This window comes from Cyanistes caeruleus, chromosome 16, assembly GCF_971803275.1.
Source record: "Cyanistes caeruleus chromosome 16, bCyaCae1.hap1.1, whole genome shotgun sequence".
NCBI lineage: Eukaryota > Metazoa > Chordata > Aves > Passeriformes > Paridae > Cyanistes > Cyanistes caeruleus.
In genome coordinates, this window is record NC_141716.1 from 687,835 (window position 1) to 699,129 (window position 11,295).

General features: G+C 54.0%; 1 protein-coding gene across 5 annotated transcripts in view; it reads right to left on the reverse strand.

Moving 5' to 3' along the window:
* B4GALT5 (beta-1,4-galactosyltransferase 5) overlaps positions 1–11,295 on the reverse strand; it is a 32,542-nt gene that overhangs the window by 3,298 nt on the left and 17,949 nt on the right. For all 5 annotated transcript variants that reach the window (XM_086852529.1, XM_086852528.1, XM_086852530.1 and 2 more), the window contains exons 2-8: positions 7,278–7,412; positions 4,733–4,846; positions 3,850–3,974; positions 3,243–3,359; positions 2,340–2,527; positions 2,003–2,125; positions 1,464–1,565 (exon numbers count right to left, since the gene is read on the reverse strand). In XM_086852529.1, the coding sequence (XP_086708655.1) occupies positions 1,464–1,565; positions 2,003–2,125; positions 2,340–2,527; positions 3,243–3,359; positions 3,850–3,974; positions 4,733–4,846; positions 7,278–7,412 (904 nt within the window). The remainder of the gene's footprint in view (positions 1–1,463; positions 1,566–2,002; positions 2,126–2,339; positions 2,528–3,242; positions 3,360–3,849; positions 3,975–4,732; positions 4,847–7,277; positions 7,413–11,295) is intronic.

The following is an 11,295-nucleotide window of genomic DNA, read 5'->3' on the forward strand; positions in this document are numbered from 1 at the left end:
ACCCAGCTGAGGGGTGCTGTGGTCCTTGCCACTTCTATGAAACCAGACATGAGCAAAACCAGAAATAAATGGCTTTAATCTGAGGGATGGGGGCGAGGAAGTGAAACTAGCAGAATGGCGGTATGGGGAAGGAAACTGCAGCTGGTGCATAAAAACAGCCTCAAGCACATTTAGAGGCAGCATGAGGAGATAGAGGGAGGAGGGTTGGGAGGAGAAAATAGGCAGAAGCATCTCAGCAGGACAGTGACTCTCTTCAGCACAGTGCTGGGGGCCTGGAGGCACCAGGGCGAGTGGGAGCTGGGCTAAGCCCTGGGGACGGAGCAGGGACCAGGGAAGGGCTGTGCCATAAGGCAGGGGAAGGTGCTGGGTGAGTACAAAGAGGGAGCCCAGTCCCATTTCATTATCAGCCTGCCATGCTTCAAGGGTTTGACTAAATACGTTTTTTTAAACCAAAAGCAACTTCTCTTTTTTTCAAGAGTGAAATAAGAGAAGCATCTCTGACTGACTGCATTCTGTCCAACAGAGGAATGAAAAGTAGGGCTAAAGATGGAAACACCCCCAAAAATGAGTCTTCTACAAAGAAAAGACCAGCAGATAGCTCAAATCTCTGCAGCAGCAGCAGCCTAAAGCCCCCTGCAGAACAGAGCTTGCACTCCTTGTCCAGCAGCTGCTCAGCTACAAGTGTTAATTCCTGAAGTTGTTTGTGAAAGTTTTATTTATCTGGTTTTCTGTTGCTGTTTTCAGAAGACTCAAATTCCACTGTGGTCTTCAGGCAAAAGCAATCAGTCAACCCTTGTATGCTTGAAACAACCCTGGCTCTGGGACAAAGGGGTTGGAGCCCTCCTGGAGAGCTCCGGGGAGAATTTGTCTTCTTGAGAAAAATGCTCAGAGAGTGCTTGTCCTCCTTTGGTCCAGGGGCAGTTGCCACTCCTGCTGGATGTCTGCAGCCTCACAAGAGAGCAAACCCTGAGTTCAGGGGCTCTGTACACCCACCCCAGCCTGGGACCAAGAAGCAGAAACAAGAATGGAGAGGGTGCTGCTGCCAGGGACACCTGATGCTTCAGCAGCCACACCACAGGACAGCCCCTGCTCTGTGCTCTCTGCAGGCTGAGCAATGCCTCCTTCAGCACTGAGCTCAGGCTCTTCCAGAAACATTGAAGCTTCTCTGACACCTGGCAACAGCCACCCCTGTACATTCCTCTGGAGATAAAGGACAGGCCCTCAGCCTGCCAATCCCCTCTTTTGGATGGCATCCAAGCAGCCACAAGGACCCTTCACTGCAGGGATGTGGGGTACCAAATAGAGGGATGGAGGAATCCTGGCAACACTCTGCCTCCATCTCCCTGCGGTTAGTTTCCTTCAAGAGTTCAGGCTGTCACTGCCCTCAAACAGCTGCAGGGAACCTCCTACATGGTACAGGCTCTTTGTGAAAGGCTTTAGGATTCTTTAAAAAATTTACTTGCCTTCCTAGGAACTGCACTTCTCCCCGATGATGGTGGGGAATTGATTTGTATTTCCCTGTGTCTCCTTCTGGTCGAGTCACCGAGTAGCCTGCGTACTGTACTCTGCATTAGAAAGGGGAGAAATAAAATAAACAAAAAATAATCCCCCGTTGTGTTTGCTGTGCTGGCAGCGCTTCCAGGGCTGCAGTCAGAGCTCCTGGGGCTCCGGCCTTCCCACCCACAGAGAAGCCACAAAAGCCTCCCGCTGCCGCCCGGGCTCGGGGCACGTCACAGAGCACTCGGCACCTCGGAGCCCCGCTCAGCCGTGCGTGTGGGACACTGCACGGAGCCAACAGCTCCCCAGCCAGCGCTTCTCTGCTTCCCATGCACTGCCTGAGCAGGCTGGAGCAGCCCCAGCCCCACGGGGCCAGCGCAGCGGGGCTGGCTCGTCCCCAGCCCAGGGCTGGCAGGCACAGCCAGCCCGAGGTGACAACTGTCCCCTCCGAGCGTGTGCCAGGCTCAGCTCACAGAACCAGCACCAGGGCCCAGGCAGCCTGTACCTGTTCCAGAGGTCGTCATCCTCGCCACCCCAGCCCCAGAAGGCGTTGGGGAATCCGTTGATCTTCTGGAACTGCTCGACAGTCAGGCCACTCACCCCCCCGAAGAACTCGTTGTACGGGAGCCTGAGCAGGAGAGAAGGGTCAGGGCAAAGCCCACTGGCTCCCCCACCTGCCATGGGAAAGCCCAAGCCTTGAGGATGGCTCTCTGCCATTCCCTCCCGTGCTCCCTTTGAGAAAAAACCCAGATTCATTCTGTACCTTAAAAATAAATAAATGAATTAAATCTAACACTGGCTCCTTAGCAGTTATGGCAGCAGGGAGGAAGAACAGTGCTTACAGGTACATGTACTTATCCAGCTTGGCTGCAAAGTGCCTCGGCATCTGTCCACACCCATAATAGTTACGGTCATTCTCTGGTATGTGGTCCACGTCATGGAAGATGAGGCAGTCCCAGTCCAAGTCCTTCATTGCTTCCCGAAAGCCAACGTTGAAGAGCATGGCACGGTTGAAGGGTTGGTTTCCAGCCTAGCAGGGAGAAAGTTCCTTCTCAAGAGGAGCCCCTGCAGCTCTTGCTGTGTGTGTGTGTTCTCAGCCTGACTAGGAAGCTGCAGAGGGAAAGCAGCTCCCATGCTGGCACCATGAAAGCAGCAATGTATTGCAGCAGACTAGCGCGATCCACCAACACTGAAATATCAAATTCACAGTACGGGAGCAAAAAAAAAGATGCAGAATACTCAGACACTTAAAAAGAAAACCCAATTTTGATCAATCTTGATAAGCTAGAGCTAAATATGGAGGCACATTTTCTAGGTGGATGAAGCCAAACAGCTTAAGTGGGAGATCCACGTACACATCAAAAGAGAGTCGTGTTCTACATGAAATGCCTAACTCTGGTCAGGCCACTCCTGTGCCATGGGGATGCTGCTGGAACTAGTGCAGGGATATACAAAAAACTGCAGCATTGTCTGAACTGCAAGTACCTGGTCCAAAGCTTTCTTTGAAATATAACTCCCACAGAACAGAATTTAAAAAATAAAACACCACCACAAATCCCCAAACTTCCATTTTTCATATAAAAGCAGCAATTTCTGGGCACATCTCTTAGCCATGCCACCTTTAGACAGAACGGGACAACTTACACACTGCAACATGACCCCTGCAGCTGGCACATCACAGAGATGTGAGCTGGCAGGGACTCTCCAGGGACAGAGCTGTACCTGAGCCGCCCGCGCTCGCTCACCTGCTCCACAACGTAAAAGGCGAACTGTAAACGTTGCCGCTGCAGCATGGGGATGAGGTGTCTGAAGAGGACGGGGAGGTGCTCGTATCGATTGCGGAATGGGATCAGGATGGCCACCTGACGAGGAGAGGACACGGCTCTCACTGCACCGCGCACGCTGCCGACCCCGGCTGGAGCAGGACTGGCTGGTGCAGGGTTATAGGGCAGGAGCAGCACTAAAAAAGGTGCCTTAGCTCTCCCATGTAGAGCAGCCTGAAACCCTTCCAACCCCCAAAACATGGATTTCCTATTAGCTTTTTGAATTCCTCTCATTTTTTGAAGAACTGTTGCTTTGGAAAAATTCAATGTCACCTCGAGTGGGAGAGCTGCAGTGCCCCCTCATCATCTCTGCCCAGCACTGGGGACAATAGAACAGCCCTTGAGTTCACTGTTCCTTCCCTGGGCACTGCATTCCCACACTTCAGAGCTTCTGACATCAGTGCTCTGAAGATGCAGCGCAGCAGAGATTAGCATTAATTAATGCTGTCATTAGCATCTTCCTGCTGCCCACCCGGGACTCCCCGTCCCCCAGCCGAGCAGGACACGGGGCTGCCCAGCTCCCAGTTACCTTCCAGCGAGGCAGGCAGTCACTCGGCTTCCAGTGCCCTCCCAGCTTGATGGAAGGGTCTTTAGAGAAGAACTGGTGGATATCCTCCATGGTGATCTCGCTCATATTTACATCAATGGGGCCCTCTGCAGAGTGGGAGAAGCAGCAGGGGCTGAGGAACTGCTGTGGTCCTGGGGCAGCACTTTTGGCTTTTGTCCTCCATCCCCAGCACTCAACTTCTCCAGCACCAGCAAAAGGAATCAGGAAACGCTGCTGATGCAACAGCTGGGTCTCCTCAGCCTCCTGTGGCTGCTACTGGATGCACTGTCCATGAGAGCCCCACGCCAGCCAGGGCACCCCTCTGCTCCTCCCTGGGTGTTTCCAGCAGACTAAACCCCCCACCTCAGCAGAGAGCATTCCCCCCTTTGCAAACACGTGCCCTCCAAGGCCAGTTTTCCCCCTGAGGATATCTCTGGTGGAAGCATTTTGCCCAGCTGCAGTTCCCCTGGGGGTGCAGCCCATCTCCCACAGCAGCCCTGGCACAGCTCGGTCTGGCAGCACTGCCGAGGCACAAGAGAGCCACCCCGCCTCGCTGCCCCTGGAAAAGGGCTGGCAGAGTCTTTTCACCGGCTCCCAGCACACAATCCCTCTTTTGTTTGTGTTTGCCAAGCAATGGGCTCCTACTTCAGCAGGGAGACATGCCTCTGACACAGCAGGGATTAATTCCTGAGGGTGGGTAAACAATGATTTCCCAGGAGGGAGCAGGGCTCTGAACAGCGCTCCCATTCATCCCTAGGTGCCTGGCAGGGAAAGGTGCCACAGTGGTGAGACTGGGAATGCCACTGTGTGCCCTCCAAAGCCATGGGGAGCAGCAGAGGGGCACAGGCAGCAGGATGCTACTCACTCATAGAAGGGAGCCTCTCAGGACAGGTATTGTTGGGGAAGTAGGTAAAGTCTTCAGGAAGAAACGTTGTGGCTTGCAGGAAGGTGTCATTGTGGCTCAGATCAAGAGGATAATCTGGGGAATAAAAAAAGAAGAAGAAAAAAAAAAGAAGTTTTCACCTGAGCTATAGGTCTGTTATTTCCAGCCACCTGCTCATGCCACTGTGAGCAGACTCCAAAATCAGCAGAGGATGTCCCCAGCAGCACAGCTGTGTCCCCAGTGGAACATGCTCTGGTCTTGCAAGCCAGCAGGGTGCTCATCCCAGCAGCCTTAGCACCACATCAAAGAAATCTTTGCATTTTCTGGCCAAAGGAGGAATTTTGAGCATCACCTTTAAGTGTCACAAAGCAGCACGTGGCTCTCGAAAGGAAAAGCTACCAATGCCTTGTCCCTAAAGGACCCTGGCACAGCAGGAAGGGATGTGCTCCTCCAGCAGGTCCTTTCCCAACAGGAGAGAGAGAAATCCCCAGGCAGGTCTCAGTGCCAGCTAGGACTGTCAGTGCAGGGTGCTGTGTAGGATTCCTGCCTGGAATCCTCCCCATAGGATCAATAAAAACTATCACATTACACACAGACTTCCCTCTGCTCTGTGCTCCAGCAGCTCTCTGCAGCCCCCCTGTTCCCCACATCCCTGACCCTCCTGGGCAGTGCCCTCCAGCCTGCTGCACCCCAAGATGTTCTGAGGAGGTTTTCCACTGGAACAAGTCATTTGCTATGCTGTGCTAGTACAGAACATCATGTCAGTAACATTGTTTGTTCGCTCAAGTAAACAGTATCCAAACTATCTCAAAACTCAAGATGGGCTGTACACAGAACCTGAGGGCTTTTCGAGTAGGATGGATGTTATTCTGGGTGCTTGCTGTTGTTCCAAATTTCCATAACCAATTTTCCCTGTAAACTCCCATAGCAGAGCACACCCGCAGTGCTCAGCCCAGGTCACAGCCCGCACTGGAGCTCAACTGCTCTGTCTGGCACCAAGGGCTGCCTTTCCTGCTGGGTTTCCTCTGGCAGCTGTCACACAGTGGCTGGGGACAGGGCACTCCTCAGGCAGTGACACCCACCCAGCTCCCAGATTCAGTCAGGGGGAAGGCTCTGACCCCAGTGTTAACACAGCCCTGGTGGCCACAGCACCAAGCACCACCACCCATCCTGCCTGCCAGGGAAGGTCGCCCGAGGACGGTGCACAGAGCTCGTATGTGCTAAAACTGTCCTCATGGCTGGAGCACTGGGGGGGACGGGTGTCCTCACGTGCCTGCGCAGCTGGGACTGGTATGAGGATCAAGCAAAGCCCAGTACTGCAGCAGCAGCACTGGTATTGCCAGCACTGGGGTCACCAGTTCCCTGCTGCAGGAGGACACGGGTTTTGGATCACTCAAAGCCCCCTGGACCAGAGCCTCAGCAGGATGAAGGCTCTCACCACCACAAACAGCAGCAATGGAGCACCTAACCCTCCTTCCCGCAGGGCATCAGCCACTTCCTCACCCTGGCTCTGCTTTACTTGATGTTTCCAGGCTTAAAAATAGCCCAGGGTGGCCGCCCTGGCTGCCAGGGTGCAGCACAGGAGGTGACCCGGGGCGTTCATCTCCTGCCTAAGTCGATAATTGTCCTCCCGTGCCCACCCCAGCCAGGGCACAGCTGAAGCGGTGGCTGCACCTGGGCAGGCTGGGCAGCAAGGACACGGCTCCTGCTTCATCTGGCCTTGCAAATCCCGCTCAGCCCCCGCTGCTGAACCCTGGCGGGCGAGGAGCCGAGCTCTGCCCAGCCCAGCCCAGCCCTGCTGCCAGCAGCACCTGTGGGGAGGCCGTGGGGACGTGGCAGCAGGGAAGGGACAGGCTGGGTGGCACCGGCCCCGCAGCAACGCCTCGCTCACAGCCACTGCCCCGCTGCAGCACACCACAGCTCTAACCCCACATGTTCCTTGGTGAAGAGGCTGGGAGGGGGAGCCTGCGCTCCACTCCCTGCATCCTGCCCAAGTTCAATCTATTATCTGTGGCAGATCTCCAGCCAAGTCATCTCGGTTCATACTTGCATGGCAAGAGTGAAGCTGATGAGCACAGGCTCCTCCACGTGCCCAGAGGCAGGGCTCTGCGCAGGCGCACGCCTGGGAAGGTATTTTTTAAATATGAAACCTGATCCTTACACTGAATTTCAAAGTGTTTACCCTCAGACTGGCTGAAGCTACAAGTTGAATTCCTGGAAAGCAGAGGTTTTCAGCTCAAATCCCATCATTTTGGACCTTTCAAGATTTTCATCCCTTACACAAGTTAGAGGCATTTCAACTTTCCACATGTATAAATAAAGAAATAAATAAATAATGTTTTGACAGTGTTTCTATACATAGAGGATATTTTTATGTTACATATATATTTTTATATATAAAAAGAAAAGTGGCAAAAAAATTAATCTAAGCTTCCACCCTGCATTTACCAGTATAAATTAATTCCTTCAACTTAATTTTCAATGAAAACGGAACCATTAGTCAAAATTCCAATTGCTCAAGGAATACCTGAGTCATTCACACTGCTGTTCCTCTTGGCATAGGCACTGCGGACCACCTGCTCGTACACCTGAGCTCCTATAGTTCGCATGTTCTCACGGATCATGATGCCTTGGGCTTGCATCATGAAGAGGTAGGTGTTCACTGCAAGGAAGAAAAAGGAATGTTTCCATGAGCATCAGCTTTTGCAGGGAAAAGAAATCAGGGTCTTCTGGAAGCATTCGCAGCCTCCTGCTTGATTTCAGCTCTCTGATGCCAGCAGGATCCCTGGGCTGCACGTGCCGAGGGTGCCCGGCTGGGAAGGGCAGGGAACTGGGCAGTGGAGGCGTGGGGCACGTTTGGAAATCAGGCTGTCTGACAAGGGGGATGCACCCAGCCAAACCTGACTGCCAGGCTGTGAGACAGCACTGCAGCTTAACCAACAGCACATTTTGCTGCTTAATTAGGGAGATTTAATTAGGAAATATCATTATAACAGGAAACCCAGCTGTGTGCCTGGAGAAGGGCAGTTCCAGGCAGCAGCACCGAGGCTGGCACTTGCCTGGCAAGGCACCCCAAGAGGCACCACAAAAAGCACCCCCACAGCCAGCTCTGAGCCCCCAGCATGTCACACCCCGGGGCAGGCAGCAGCACAAGCCCTGGGCCCCCGGGCCAGCCCCCCAGGCACATTTCTTCCCCCTCTCCTCTCCTGCTGACCCTGTGCCCTGGCACATCTCAAGCTGAGCCTGATTAGGTTTCAGTTGAAGCTGACACCCAGCTGGCAGGACCAGGCCCCAAAGCAAACAGCGGCAAGCACAGCCCTGTGTCACCAGCAGCTCCTCTGGGACAGCAGGACAGCCACCCACAGGGGCAGCAGGACAGCCACGGTGCACAGCACCCCTCGCCAGCATCACCGTGCCAGCTCTCCTGCTGAAGCTTTAGGCTGAAGAGTGAAGTGGAAGATAAAGTCCTGACATGAAGATACCAAGAAGGGGCAACCTAGAAGGCCTATTCTGTACTAGTAATTAAAGAACCAGGTCAAAAGACACTCCAGGAGGGATAAAGGGCACCGGGCCAAGGAAACAACAGAGACCCTGCTCAGAGGAGGGCAGTAGCTGATGCAATGTCACATCCATACCAGACAGGTAATTTCTACAGCAGGCACATCACAGCCTGAAGCAGCAGCTACCAGAGCCAGGAAGGTGCAGTCATGGCTGGAGGCACCGGGAGCACAGGCTGGACACGGCACTGCCACCAGAGAGCAGGGTCCCCACACACCCTGCACCCCCTTCTGCACCCACACACTGAGGCAGCTCCAGAAACACTGCCCAGACACATTTCCCAATCCCAACTGTATTTTGTTTTCACACAGTAAAGTAAATATTTGAAAGGGGGATGGAGCCCCACATCATGGCCGGAGCCCAATGCCATGCCTGGCTCCTGCCTGTGCCCAGCCTGTCTCTGAGCCATGGGGAATCAATGGATTTGCAGAAAGTAGGGGATCAACTGCATTAAGTGCTTGGCAACTAAATGTCGTGAAATGCAATTTAAAATGTCCATTTCCAGCCCCTCCCTTCCCATGCAAGTACCCTTTGCAGTCAGGCCAGGGATGGCACCTTAAGCCAGCGGTTACAGCAGCAATGAGCAGGAGCTGGCTCAGACAAAGCTGCACCCAAACCCTCTTGGCTCACCCACCTGTTCTGGGGCCAGCTCTGGAACCAGAGTGACCGCCAGGTCATCTGGTGACAGCTACAGCTTAAACTCTGGTGCAGTTTCCAGGCAAGGCACCCCTGTTGCAATGATCATGAGAGGTATCAAGTGCTGCTCCTCCTCAGAAAGACAGGGAATTTGCTCTAACAGATGCCCAGGGATAAGGCCCAAGGAAAAGCTGGCATTTTGATACAGCACCACAGGCCAGAGACAGAAGTAGCTGAAATTCCCAATGCAAAGCCTTTACACCCAAGCCCCAAAACCTTCCTAAGTTCACAATCGTCAGCTCAGAGTTCAGCATGAAACAGCATCGCCTCCCAGCACCCCGGCAGTGCAGCCCCAGCATCCCCTCCCCAGCACAGCCCAGCTGTTCCAGCATTTATGGAAATGGGAGTTCCTGCAGGAGCTGGCAGGAAGGGGCTGTTTGGGGTTAGCAGTGCACAGTGAGTGATGCAGCTGGAGCCCTGGGGAGCAGGGCAGGATGCACAGGGCAGCCCCAGCCCAGCCTGCCCATGCAGCTCTCCCAGGTGAGCAGGAGCTTTTCTTTCAGCTGATCAGCCCAGTCACAGCCCTGCCTCAGCTGGGACAGGTGAAGGGCTGGTGCTTGAGGCACCCAGGCCCCAGGGCCAGGTCCTGCCCCAGTGACAGCCCCAGCACGCTGCTGGCACAAGGCTCTGCACACCCAGCCAGGGGACAGCATCCTGCAGAGCCAGGCCAGCCTGGCAGGGCACGGACCTCAGCACAGCCTTAGCACAACCCCAGCAAACACAGCCCAGCAGCCCTCCCAAAACCACAAAACCTACTCAGGAGCCAGGCACAGCTGCCCTGCTCTGCACAATGGGGGGCTGAAGCCACTCAGCTGAGCTGTTGTGGGGCCCAGGCTGCTGCTCAGGAAGGGGCAGCGAGTCTTCACCTTCCAGCACACACGGAGCTGGGTCAGCGGTGAAAAACAACGCGCTGATGCTGATCAAGTAATTTCACTTTCTACTTCATTATGCTTCGACTTGCTGGGTAAAGCAGATCCAGGTTTGGTGAAGCATGAAAGAACAGGAGAGACAAATCAGCATCCAATCGCCGGTTAATGTGAGGAAGAGGGAGGTTTGTCGGGCGCAGTGAAAGCGCCGTTTGTTCCCCTCCACGGCGGCAGACGGAGCAGGGCCTCGCCACAGCCACATGACAGCTCGCTGGGCCGGGCTGCAGGAATCCTGAGCACACTGTCACAGCAGCCACCATCCCAGGGGAGCACGGGCTGCAACAACACCAGCTTTGTGTCAGGCAGCAGTTGCCTTTTCACGTATTAACCCCTTTAAGCAGATGATTAAGGAGATACCTGGCCAAGGACAGTGTGCCCCAACACGCTAAACACCCAGCATCAATAGCCCCCCACGACTGGGACCAGAGCCCCATCTCCTACCCCCAAAACAAAGTGCCTGCATGAGATAAGCCTCACAAACACCATGTTTATCCAGAACATGGAATTCATTCAGGTCAGAAAATCGGATTTAAAACATGTTACCTCAAACATTTCACTCCCGCTGAGTGCGCAGTGCTTAAATCAGCTCCAGGGGCTGCCTTGGCCAGGGCTGGGGCTGCACCAACATTTGGGAAACGCTGTACTGAGCTCAAATCTCCCTCCTCCTCCATTTACTGCCCTTTTGATGAGCAAATTAGCCATGTTTTAAATTTATTAAGCCTGACCTGGCTGACCCCAGAGAGCCCAGGGTCCCTGTACCCAGAAGCGTTTCCCAGAGCCGATCACCCCTGAGCACTCGCTGCTGCACACACAGGCTCGTGGTGGGCTTGGCCTGAACCGTGGTTCAGCCAGAAAGCAATTCTGTGATGTTGTGATACATTGCTAATCTCATCACACAGGATGATCTCGAAAATTACATCGGCCTTCTGCCTTTCTTCCCTTTGAGCATGCGGCACTTCAGAGCACAGGAGCGGTAACAGCGCGGCCGCTGCCATGGGCAGCTGGACAAAGACAGGGATGGGAGAGGAGCTGTCTCTTTTTCTGCTAATTTCCAGCAAACCCTCACTCCTCACCCAGAAAACAAGCAAAATTTAAGAATCCATTTGCCCAAACAACAGCCTGAAGATTATTCTTGTTGGTTCATTAAAGGACAAGTCAACCCTGCTGTGATTTAAACACACGGAAAACATGACAGCTTGTCACCAGCTGGAACAGAGGCACGAGGCTACACCCCAGGGCATGGCAGCCCTTGGGATGCTGCACCCTAACCTCTCTGCTCACAAGAAAACTGGGAGAGCAAGTGCTCACTCAGGCTAGGAGTGGATGCAACAACTTCAGCCAGGGAAGTAAAGTCCAATTACATAA